This window comes from Parasteatoda tepidariorum, chromosome 6 (assembly GCF_982258835.1).
Source record: "Parasteatoda tepidariorum strain Cologne lab strain chromosome 6, Ptep-v5.0, whole genome shotgun sequence".
NCBI lineage: Eukaryota > Metazoa > Arthropoda > Arachnida > Araneae > Theridiidae > Parasteatoda > Parasteatoda tepidariorum.
In genome coordinates this window covers 54105156-54118923 of record NC_141760.1, presented here as the reverse complement: position 1 = coordinate 54118923, position 13768 = coordinate 54105156, and the positions used below count along the sequence as shown (strand labels likewise).

Here is a 13768-nt window from a genome sequence, read left to right as displayed (position 1 = left end):
TAGACTATGGTAAAGGGTTAAGGAAGCATGGTTTATGGCTTCTCTTTTTTTGAAAATTTACTTTAATTCAAACATATTCCTGGCATTGCTCGTTGTTAGGCTTTGTGCAAATCTCTCTTGGCTACATAATTTGATTTCATTTTTCTTACAGTTGACGATTCACTTTTTTCCTTCAATACAATAATCCAGATTTTTTCCTTCTTTCTTTTATAGAATTGAACAGGAAATGCACTGTTTTGGAGAATGAAGTAGAAAATCATGCTAAACATGAAGAAGAATTACAAGACCAAATTAAAATCCATGAAAAAGAAATTGTTAAACTAAAGCAAATAAATGTAAGATACCTTGGCATCATCTTTTAAATTAGGTTTTACTTTTGTTTTTCAATATATAAATTTTTAATGTGACCTTACCAATTTTTTTCAAAGCCCTTTTGACAACATCTTAATTAATTCAAAACATTTCAGTTTTTAATGAAATGCTTTAATGCAGATTTTCTTCTGTGATAATAACTTAAAAATATTACGATTTTGGTACATCAAAATTATATAAACTGAATAAAAATAATGAACAATCTATTTAAATTCACCATAGAACCCTTATTATCCTAGGTAATTAAGTATTTTGATTATCTAAATTTACAGATATTCAATGTTCATCATAATTGTATAACATTCATCTTTATTTATCAAACATAAATAAAATCTTGTTTCTAATCACATCTCATAAATTTTAATATTACAATGATTGCCTTCCATTTTAAATGCTCTTTTTGACATTTATGTACAGTCAGTAATTGGAAACTTTACATAATGCAAATTATTTGTTTTTATCTTGTTGATTTTTTTATATTTCTTTATTGAACTTAATAATTTTAATAATTCTATTTTTTTAAAGCAGAACTTTTATTAAAAAGAAAAAGTTTTTAGCTAAAAATTAAATAATTTATAAAGGATTAGTTAGGACCTAAAAACCCTATTTAGTTTTAAAGTATAACTGACAAGGAAACTTAAGCTAAACATATTTATCAATTTTTAATATTAAAGTTGCTTATTTGAAACAGTTAGGTAATAATTTTGCACATAATCATGCTTCTAATCAATTTTTAAAAAAATCATTGAAATTTTCTGTAGTTTTTCTTTTTAAATTTATTTAAACACATTTTAAATTTTATCTGTTTATAATATTTTTAGAATGTTTGTTACAAATGAAATCCTAAATTCAGTTGAATGATAATTAATTGCATATTTCGTGAATATTTTTGCCTACAATTCTACAGCTTGCTATAATGTATATTATGAGTTAACAAATCGCAATGTATATATTGATTATTTTGTGACAGGATAATTTTTCTATTGAAAAAGAGCATGAAATTTCTGAATTCAAAGAAAAGATTGACTCGTATGAAAAAGAAAAACTAATTGCATTATCACAGTTACATGAAAAAGATGAGCAGGTAGAATGCCTTTCAATGCAGCTGGATACTGTGAAAAAAACTTGTCAGTGTCTCCAAGAAGAACTTATGAAATACCAAAAACTTTGTGAGGTAAGATTTTATGGATTACCTTAATATATATTAAGTATATGAATTGAATATGATAAAAATAACATCTTCCTTCAAACTATTGCTAATCAAAAGTTTTTATGATGTTTAAATTAATTATCGATGATTTATAGGGTAAGATAGCATCATTATCTATACTCTGATAGCAATATTGTTTATTCTAACTTTATTTTAAAATTACCCACCAGTTTTGAAGTAGCACATAAAAGTTTCTGAAAAAGTCAAAGTGCAGTTTCTTAATAAATTCTTTAAATTGTTGGAATAATAGTTTCTATTAGTTTTAGCTCTCTGATATTTCGCAAATTTGAAATCAGGAAATGTTTCTTCTCGAACCGCGGCTAACTAATATTTTTGCTATACATTCTTATGTGATTTTATAAATGTGATTTATATATGTGATTTTTATTCTTATGTGATGTTATTTATGACACTCCAATTATGAATTGTGCATTTTTTTAAGTTCCTTATTTATTGTGATTGCTTCTTAAATCTATGTAATTTTGTGATCGTTTTTCTACAAACAGTCATTGCTAGGTTTTTCTTCATGATACTATTTCATTACAACATACATATTTAAAATCATGCATTTATCCAATCTCTTTTTGCCGCATCATTATTGTAAACCCAAGTCATTTTGCGATACTTTTTTTTTGGGGGGGGGCCAGTTAGCATGGTGTTTTACCATTTGGTGTTTAAAATTTTAATATTTTCTAACAACATTATTACAACATATGAAATTCCAGTTAAGTTGTCAAATACATACATTTTTAATTCTTTGCTCGTTGAAACTTTATTTTAAATTTTAAAAATCTTTTAATATTTAACGTTATTAAACCTCTTAAAATGCATTAAATTTAAGAAGTCCTAAATTAAATCTATAAAACAATATTTTTTTTACTATAACTCTATGAACATAAAAAAAAGATTATTAATGGAATTTCTTTTTAAATGAACTTTTGTGATATGAGAAGTAATAAAAAAGCCATTGCTTTTTCCTAATATTCATGTTCATTTTAATATGTTTTTTTTTTTCATTAGGAATGTTTTTTTTAAAAAATGTATAAGTTTAGCTTTTTTTAGTTAAAAGCAATTGATTTATTCAAACATATTAATCAGTTGATTGATAAGAGGCAGGGACGTAGGTAAGGAGGGTGTTCAGGGTGCTCAAACACCCCCCATTGTACAAGGCAATTTTCCTTTTTTTTTAATACTATAGATAATTTTTCCTTAATTTTAGAAAATGTTTAAATATTTTATTTACTGAAAAAAAAAATGGAGAATTCTCATGACATTTTATTTTGAGGCTTTTATTAGTCTGTAACAGAAATAAAATAATCACTACTGCCTCTTGCTACCCATTCATCAAAAGAGCAATAAACGCTTTTCTTCAGTGATTAAATTAGATAGCATCCCTTTCCTCATTGATTTACCACCCACAAAGCTTCTCCCCTCAGAAAAGTAGCCAGCCCAGCTCATATTACTCTAAGGGAAAATGTTCTTCGTTTCTTCCAATGAGTTCTATCTTATCTCATCTACTTTTTAAAATATCGGCTATACACAGATCCTATTTACGGTCATAAAATGCATGCCTCAAACAAAGAATTCTCTTGGATTTCTATAGGACTGCATATACATGTTAACCTTTTCAGGACATAAAACTTCCTTGGCAATTTTTTCGGTCATTCTGTCTGAGAACTTTGTCTGCACGCATCCTAAAAGCGCTTAGTTTCAGATTTTTCTTTTTGTTTAATGTAGCATTTCACTTACAATTTCTTTTCATATTTTCTTTCTGATTAATTTTTATTTGTTAATTTCATCCGTTAATTTTTAATTTGTATTGTGTAATTCTGTTCCTGTAAATAAAACGTGATCTTTTATTGGCTATGAAAAGAACTTGAATCAAAAATATTGGAGGTAAGCAAATACTTGTATTAAATCAAGCCTTCCGCATATCTGTAAGATTTATAATGCTTTTATATTTCCGCACATACGTAACATTTAAACTGTACAACAAATAGATTTATTTAGTAAATTTGATTATTCATGCATAATTTTGTTTTTAATTCCCAATTTTTGTTCTCATTTTATGATTATGAAATCTGACTTAAAAATTTTTGAAATTCTATACTGAAAATTGAAACAACTTTATTATAATTCAGTCAGAATTGAAATATCTATATTACATTTAATTTTATATTAAAACACAAAAATTTCATAAATGAATAGCTGAGAGCAATTAATCATTCAAACTATCTTAGTATAAATGTGTAAGTGTAACTTAAAGTTTAACTATTTTTTAGAAAATTGAAAAAACTTTCTATTACTAACTTTCTTTTCTCGGGATCTTATTGCAAGGTAAGTTACTTATGATATTGACAAATTTTTAACGATAATACTTCATTGCATAATCAAAAGTGGCGATATATGTAACAGTTTTATAAAATTAAAACAAATGTCAACAAACCTTTAAATTATCATAAAAATTACTGAAAATTTTAATTAAAAAAAACAATTCAGTACTTTCTAAGAATGATTTGAATCAGCTAAAATAGTTTTTTTTTTTGTCTACTTAATTTCGTATATATTTATAGCAGAGTCGAGACCCCTTTTTCTTTAGCTATTATATGCATAGACCTTGTGAAGAAATCTTTAAAAAAATATATGCCAACTGAAATTTAGTAAATAATGAATATTTTATCCAAACGTAACAGATTAACAGGAAACCTTTACATTCACTTAATAAATAATATCAGAATAGTACCGAACAGTTTTTAATCTGTAAGGAAAAAAATTAATAGCCAATAATAAATTTTTCGTAATAATAAATTCAACGTAATTCATAAATTTTCCGTATAATTAAGATTGTGACAACATGCTCTGAACTAAATAAAAATTATGCATTCAAAAAATAAAAATTATGCATATGGTTTTCTTCAATTTTAAAGGAATCAAATGAATAATTTTATGTTTAACTTAGGAAAATTTTATTGAAACTCAGATCACTTAAAAACTAATCACAAAACAGATATGAAAAATTTATCATTGCAACTGCATTTAATTTTTCATGAATGATCTCAAAATTTTTATTTGTTAACCATAATCTTGTGTAAACAGTGTAAGCAAATAAAATTAGCAATAATTATGCTGCACTAAACTAAGTCTGACACTGAATATAAAAAGAAATGAAGTTTAACAAAAGAGTAAACTACCTTACAAATGATACTTTAATTCCAATTTGTTTAATTCCAAATTGAAGAGTTTGAAGATATTTTATGTTTTGACTTGAAGTATTCAACACCTTAATTATGATTTATCGTCAACGCAAACTAATGAAAAAAAATCTTTGTTTAGCAAAATATTTTAAGGTTATTAAATTTGTAAGGGGTAACATTTATTTCTCTTAAAAAATAAATTTTAAGTAGAAATTGCTTTAAACACATAACGCATTATATTGATTAAGTAACGAAAACTTTTTTTGAAGTCAACAAATTTAAAAGAATTAATTGTTTCTCTGATATTCAAATTTAATTTAGTGTGATTAGTAATTCTTTAAATGTTGAAATGCCCGCGGCCACTTTATTGAAATCCAAATTTTATAGTCCTTGCTCTTACGAAACACGGATTTTTTTCATTCAATATTTATTTACGAAATATTATGAGGCTTTGTAATGAATTTTTTTTTCTTGTACTGTATATCTTTTGTATTTATTAATTATTTTTTGTTACATTATTAAAGTTTTACACCTTCTACTTAATAATGTAGTTTAACAGGATATTATTGAAATAAACAAAAAGAAAAATTTGTGTGAAGATATATTCATTTACCGACTTCTGCGAATGTACTATATATCTATAAGTAATTTTCGTTAAGTGCGACAATTTAATATAACTGCCATTGAATCTGATATCATAGAATAAAATGACAATTTTTTTTTGAAAGTTTATTTAACACCATTTTTTTAGCTTTTTGGAAAGATTTTACACATTGTCATTTTCCTTTAGTCTATAAATAATTAATATACTATAATTAATATAATACTAATATAATTATAAATAATTAGTAAATAATTAATATAATACTAATAACTATATTATTCAATCTGAGCTGTTTAATAAAGTCTTGTGATTAATAACACAAAGACTAACTAAAAATGAAATGGAACATGGAAGTAAAAGCTATAAAATTATAAATTGTAATTTTTCTGGCACTTGAATGCCAAGGAATAATTGGAAACTGCAAAATGCTTGTTTATTGTACACTGCTCTCTGTAAGGTATTAATGAGAGTTACTTTAATAAACGAGTATTTTTTTAAAAAAAATATATAGTATTCCAATCCAAAGGGTTAAAAAAAAAAATTCCTATGTGTCATATTTTCTGAAACTGATCCGTATATTCTACTTCGTAAAGAATTAATTTTTTTATATATTATTTTGTCTGCTTAAACTCATTATAATTTGCGGTGAACAGATGAATTTTAGACAATAACGGTGGTTTTGTTTTAATGCTCTTTTTATTTGAATTTCGCTTTTCTCCCAATCGAAGGGAAGCGATCAACGACGTTTATGGCTTGTCTTTATTTTGATCTTCATTTAGATCACTGGCTGTGATTTTTAACATTTAAATGAAGCTTACAGTGAAAACTTCTGTATTCGATTATTTTATCAAAACCAAAAAGAGTTTACTTGTATGCATGTAATTGGTTGAATTAAATTACATCTAGATAATAAATTCCTCAATCACAAAACATCCCCCATGAAAAAACTATACCTATGTGCTTAATAAGAGGATTTACTATTTGAAACACTGATGTTTATAAAATAATTAGAACTAATCAGTGGCCCATAAAAGTTCAACATTTGTATGAGGCAAGGCCTATTTTTTTAACCAATATATAATGGATTAAAAAAATAACTGTTTTTTATTTTCTGAAATTGCTTAAAAAATTATTAATTGTAGAATAATATCACCTATAATAAATATTCTAATTATAAATATCTATATAAAAGTATCACCTTTTAGCCAAGTGTTCTACTATTTCTTTCAATTCAGTAAAAATTTGTTATTCTCAGTCTTGTAATGTGATTTGTGAAATTATACTTTCATACACTGTAAAATAGATCCATTTTTAAATGAAATTTTGCTGATTGTTTACTACTTGAGTTGCTGTGTTTTGGCATGCATTGTTGGTACTTACTTAGTTTGATCTGGATGGAAAAATCAAATGCAACTTTTTATGTATGCTTTAATAAAATAAAGTTAATATGTATTTCTTAGAGCAGAACCACTGCATGAGACCAATGCACAGATTGTTGCTTGGTAGTTTAATCATTTGCTTATGTAATGTAATTTTCAATGTAAATCTTATTTTTATAGCATTTTTCATGATATTTACATTTTTTATACACAATAAAATTAGTTTAATGCATGTAATTTGTTTTAAAAAAAAATCATAAATTTTTTTTATTTATAAATGTCAGGTAATTTGTTAATTAATTTTGTTCGCAAAAACTTAAGCCATAAGATTAATATTAATCATAGAATTAACTAATTATTTGTACCCATGTCATTTCTTATTGACAAATCCGAAATTATTTGGTGAAGATTTTTCTAAAAGATAAGCATATAACTGTATGGTTTTTTGTTCAAAATCAAATGCTTTATGATTGTAATATGATTGATAATTAACTAGCTTTATATGAAGGATAACTTAAGATCCTCAATAAGATTTATAGCGATTCTCAATAATAACATAAAATTCTCTTTACTCTTTCTTAGGATATATTATTCAGTTTAAGGATCTGCTGTTTCTAAATCAGAACCTTTATTTTTAAAACATAAAATTACCACAGACATAATTTTAAAAAAAAATTGTGTATTTTTTTAAACAAATGTATTAATTTTTTCTTACAGGAATTGAAAGTAGAAGTAAAAACTACATCTGATGCTCGGGATACTGCAGTGCAATCTCTTAAGGATCAAAATCTTCTTTTTGAAAACAAACTTAAGGAATATTCCATGCTATATGATGAATCAGTTGAAACAAAAAATAAATACTCTTTGTGCATTGAAGAAAATTGTACTCTAAACTCAAAACTGGAAGAGTCAAACCAGTTAATAAATGATCTTCAGACTCTGAATAAGGATCTCTTGGTTCAAAAAACAGAAATATCTGAACGTTTAGAAAAATCTGAAAAAACTCCCAATAGCACATGGCAAAATGATTCAGAAATCTCTTTTCTTATTGCAGATAACCAAAAACTTCTCTTGGAATTAAATAACTTAAAAGAAGAGAATCGAGAGTTGAAAGAAAAAATTATTCCTTTTGAAAACAATTCTGGAAAAGGCTCTACTGTGGATGATGGTCAAAACAATCAAAATGCATCAGACAATAAAGTTCTTAATACTCAGCAAGAACTTAACAGTATGCAAACAATTTTATGTGATCTTGAGAGTGTTAACAATAGTTTGAAACGTGAAAATGAAACTTTGAAAGAAGAATATCAGACTGTACTTTTAGAGCTTGAAGAAATCAAAAACATTCACAAGGACATTGAGAACAAACTAGAAACTTGTACAAATGAAAAACTGAACCTTGAAAGCGAAGTAAAAAAATTGTCATCAATTTTAAACGAAATGGGGGATTCGAAATCTGGCTTTGAGCTCGCTCTTTTGCATGGGGCAGAATCTGACAGCTTAAAGCAGCATTCCATACCTGGATCCGATGAAGATCAGCCCACTGAAGTAAATAAACAGGAACTAACTGAAAACCTTGTCTCAGAGCCCTCTATTATGTCTGAAGAAGTAAATTTTTCATCTTTTGGATTTGAATATGCACTATTAGATGGGGGCTCTATTTCAGGAGTGTGTGTAAATTCAATTCAATCTGAAAGCTCTGTTGATGAAGTTGTAAATATGTCTCAAAACTGCACAACTGACCAGGGTACAACATTTGAGGAGACGAAGCCAGATAGATGCATGGAAAATGAAATTATTTTATTGAGAGAAAGGCTAGAAATGTATGCAGAATCTTTAAAAGAAACCCTTGAGGAAAATGAATCACTCAAACTGAAAATGGAAGAGTATGAAAATGAAAAGTCTAGGAAATATGATTCCTTAGTTGAAGTTTTCACTAACACTGAAACGAATTTTATTGAAACTAGCGTTTTTGAAGAAAATGTTTCTAAATTAGCAAATTGTGAAAATGTGATACTTACTTTAAGACAAGAAAATAGTAATCTAAATGAGAAAATATCACAGTTAGAAACAAATTTAAATTCTATTGTTGAAGAGCACAATGGTTTTCAAAATGAAGTTAACTTAATGATAAAAAATTTGGACGATTTAAAAATTTTAAATTTCCATCTTGAAGAAAAGGTAAGCATCTTTGAGAAGGAAAACAGTGAAACAAGTGAGAAATTACAGAAAAAGTGTGAAGAGATATCTAATTACCATACTGATTTGCAATTGCTCGGGTTTTACCTATTAGAAACCATTGGTCCAAACTCAGTTTTTTGTGGATCTGATAAGGAGTTGCTTTGTAGCAAGGAGAGTCTAAAAATACTGATAGAAGAGCTTGCTGCTCTCTATCTCTCAAATTGTTCTGCACTGAAAGATTTTGAAGAAAACTTGGAGAATTGTAATGATCAAAAACAAAAATTGGAAGAAAAATTCTGTCATTCAGAAGAGCTAAACAAATTTTTGGAAGAAGAGGTAAAAGCTTTGCAGGATGAAATTGAAAATTTAAAAAATGAATCTAACTATTATAACAAAAACTACAATAACTTTTCAGATACTATGTGCTCAAGTGGTCCATCAGAGTTGTATAGCATAGAGGAAGCCAATGAAAGTGAAGAAAAAGGCATGGTGGGGGAATGTTTACAAAATCAAGATGCTTCAGGGTCGTTTAATGAGAATGTTGATACTTTTACAAATAACAGTGCCTTGCATATTACAGAGATTGATACGCTGACAGAAGAACAAGAAGCATCTAAAGATATTTCTATACAGACAGATGTGTTTTTTCAAGAACAGTTTAATAACAGTCTTAAGGCAACTTCTAATAATGAATCATCAGTTGATTCAGAAAGCATACAAATAATTGAGGATGCCATAAACTATTCTTCTTTTGAGGCAGATAAATTGAAGCTAGAAACTTCATTGAAATATAAATCTGATGAAGTTGAAAGTTTGTTAAAGGAAATTGCAATAAAAAATGAAGATTTATTAAAATCAGCAAATAAAGTAACAGAACTTCAAGAAAAATTTAAAGATTTACTCAATGAAGTTGATTCAAATAAAATTGCTTTACATCAAATTAGCGATTTGATAAGTGCATTAAAAACTGAGAAATGCAAACTTAAATCAGATGTTGCTTTGTTAATGACTGATCAAAACAATTCATGGCAAATTTCTTCTGAAAATATCCTTTTATCATTGAACAACTTCTCTGAAGCATTTCATTTATCGCATCAAAAATGTATTTATTTTGAAAGAATTGCAGAAAGCTTAATTTCATACTTCGATAACTTTGCAAATGATTTCAATGTATGGCTAACTACACTCAAAGAAACGGGTGATGAATTTATTTCTAGTAATAAATTGCAATTGTTCCAAGAAACTTCTAAGCAAAAGTTTTTTAATTTTTTTAAACCACCACCTGATTGTCTAATATTGAATGAGTGTGACACTCTTATTAAGGATATAGAAAAATTTGATATCAACAAGCAGAAAATGTTTGATTTATTTTGCAATTATGTGATTGCAAATGAAAAAACTTTAATGAACTTAAAGGAACAACTGAACGATTACACACTTAATAACTCAAATAAACTAGAATGTGATAATGTACAACAGGCTAACAGTTGTAATGAAGAAACTGTTGCTAAAAGTCAGTTAATTGAAGCAGAAACAAAATTGAAAAAGCTGAAACAAATTTCATTGAAATTGAAAAAAGAGTTAGATGATTCTAAAAAACAGGTATTCAAATCATTCTTTTTTTCTTTTTTTTTAGTTTAAATTTTTTTTTTTTAAATTATCTAAACTTATCACTTTTTTTTTCTTTTTTACAGATAAGGGAAATTTCAATTGAAAAGGAAAGGATACTAAAAGATTTAACTGTTGCTCGCAAAGAATTAGAAAAGTCTTCAAACGAACAATATCAATGTATGCAAAACTACCAGGTAGAAATTGTTTTTACTTAATTTTTATATTTAGATAAAATTAATCTTATATTGTTCTGTAAAGCAATTTGGTCATTGCATGATTTGTTGGCTCTGAAGCTAGCGAGTTCTGGTAATAATTTTTCATACATTGAATGTTTCATTCTCTCGAGGATTAAGTTTTTTTTATCATTTATTTATGCAGCTTCTTCAGTTTTATTTGCTAGGTTGTCTGTTTATTTTATTTTCTCTTTGTGAGCACATTTTTTGGTGATGTTATTAAAAACCAATGAACATTTTAGTTTCAATTTTAATACATTTTTCAACTGAGTCATGTGTTGAATGCAGAAAACAACAAATTCAAAAAGGAAACAAAACAAAAATCAGAAATATAAAAAGTTAAAACTTTTGAATTTTTTATGGTTTTCAAAAGCAAAAATATTTACTGCTGAAAAGTTATAAAAACTGATTCTGAAATATTATCTCAAATTGTACATTTAACTTTACTTTGTGAGAAGAAAGTTGATGAAAACAAGGAATAAACATTTGCATTGTAATAAAAACTGTGTACTATTTATGTACAATAAAGTTTTGAACATTATTTTAAATTATTGTCTTAGCACAGGGATGGGCAAACTACGGCTCGCGGGCTAACTGTGACCCACCAGAAGGTTTTATCCGGCCCGCAGATAGAATTTTAACTTGTCAATTTGTGGCACTTAGTTTAAAGCTATTTAACAAAGTACTGATGACCTTTTATTTTCTCTGTTTTTGTTCTGCAAAACATAAATTGATGAAAATAGCTTGCATAGACAGCTTCAATTGGTAAAATGTTGAAAGCAGAAGTTCTTTATAGAATAGCCGTAGATTGGCGCCATTTGAAGCAGTTGTTTCTAAGTAGTATGTCAAAGTTTGAGTTTTACAAATTATTCCCAAAAGCTAGTTTCTCAAATTTAATATTTCATGCCTAGAAAATCAGTGCTATGTTTGCTTCATCTTATTTATGTGAACAAGTGTTTTCAACTATGAACCTTAGAAAATATCATTTCAGAAGTAGACAAACATTTGACCTTGTTCCTTAAAATAAATACATCTCACTTGGAACCTCAATGTAAGGAACATTTAAAAATTAAATCGCAATTTCATTCATCTCATTAAATATTTAAATTAAAACATGTATATAATTTTTTTATTTTAGAAGTTTTCCCTTGGTCCATCAAACTTTTTTTTCTTGTTTTTTTTTGCCCTCAACCGAAAAAGTTTGCCTACCCGTCTTAGCATGTTCGTGTTTATAAGGCCATTAATTTTCGTTTTTTAGCAGTTTCAAAGTTAAAGTACAGAACAAAAACTGAATTATAATAAAAGAGATTCAATTTAATGTTGTCATTACCAATGGCAACCAAATAGTTAGGGATTTTTTCTGTGGTTAGATGTTTACTCTAATTATCTGTCTATTATCAGTTTATTGATAAATCATATGAAATTTGAATTGTTGTATCCATTTTTTTTTTTTAATTTCAATTTTACTTAATTTCTTATTCAGAGCTCAATACTATATAAATCAGTATAATTTGTAGTTAAATTGACTTTTCCTAATTTTGATTGTTATGTATTGAATGCCTAAGTATTGAAGTTATTGTAAGTATTTTGTTCAGTAAAAATTATTTCTTTCGATTCACTGTTTTTTTACTCATTTACTTCAGAGCCTACAAATTGAGTTCGATAAAACTCAAGATGAATTTGAACTTCAAAAGGAAAACATGAAAAAATTTCAAGAAGATTTTTCAGCCACCCTATTGGAATTAAATGCTCTGAAGGAAAAGATTTTAGAAAAGGATCTTCAAATTGCAAATTCTAAAGAAATGCTTGATGCATCTACTTCCTGCAAAGAAGTAATTTATTGTTTATCTTAGTTACATAATTTTATCATTGTTCATACCTTTATTTATATTTATTCATCTAAAGCCATCATTTCTTTTCTTCAAAACACGTTTTTTTAAAGCTTTAACTGCTCATTTTGCTAAAAATATACAGATAGATACTAAACAACCAATACCTGTGTTATTAGTCATTCAACATACACAATAGTTATTAAATATAAGGTAAAAATTTAATAATTGAATACATTATTGTGTTGTTGTTTTTAAAACCTTTGTGTACTTATTTTTCAAATATTTGTTTCCTATGACAGGAATAGCTAGCCCAGAGACAAACTCAGTTTTTGCGCCAGACAAAGGGGACTTTTCGGCACTATTTTACGGTTTTGAGTTTAAGATTGTGTAAAAACTAAAATCCGCCACACCTGGCATTATATTGTTAATTTTTAAATTAAATAAGATTTTGGATTTTGAGCCTTTAAAAAATGCCTTTTTAAACTATATAACTGGATATCTTCATTTATTTTCATTCAATTCTGTATAAAAGGTATGTTAATAAGGTCGTTTCTATATAAATGTTTTTTATCGCGCGTTGTTTTTGATTGGTTGAATAATCAGGGTTTAATCTAAGGCATGAAACCAAACCACCTCAACCAAACTACCTCATGAATAATGAACAATATTTAGGTAAATCTGATAAAAACTTGCTGAAGTTATGGAGCTCGTAGATAGCAAATACAACTGGGGATATTTAAAAAATTATAGTTGTATATTTTGTTTTGGAATTCTTTCATATTTATTTTTATGAATTTGGCACCCTCTAAGGTTGCGTCCAAAAATAGATGTCCCCTTTTGCCTCCTACTAGCTACACCCCTGTTTCTCTTCCTCTATAAGTGTATTTTATAGATTGAAAAGTGTAAATACTCCAAAAAAAAGTAGTCAAATGTATTTTTACACTTTGTATTTTAAAAATTTAGCAAAAAACTTATGACACACCAAAAATAACAGGATTTTTTTTCTTTGCTCAGAATACCAACAGATAAGATTAGTGCATTTTCTCATTATAACAATGTTAGCTATAACAATTGCATTACTATGGTCAATTGCAGTATGATATAGTAAACTTTATCTTGAATACCTGACCAAGGACATGAATTTTTAAAACA

The 13768-nt window shown here is 26.8% G+C and overlaps 1 protein-coding gene across 2 annotated transcripts in view; it reads left to right on the top strand.

The window, feature by feature from the left end:
- The window catches only part of LOC107438609 (uncharacterized), a 49581-nt gene that overhangs the window by 14175 nt on the left and 21638 nt on the right, over positions 1-13768 (top strand). For both annotated transcript variants that reach the window (XM_043040530.3, XM_071178658.2), the window contains exons 4-8: positions 214-335; positions 1343-1546; positions 7477-10542; positions 10635-10745; positions 12428-12616. In XM_043040530.3, the coding sequence (XP_042896464.2) occupies positions 214-335; positions 1343-1546; positions 7477-10542; positions 10635-10745; positions 12428-12616 (3692 nt within the window). The remainder of the gene's footprint in view (positions 1-213; positions 336-1342; positions 1547-7476; positions 10543-10634; positions 10746-12427; positions 12617-13768) is intronic.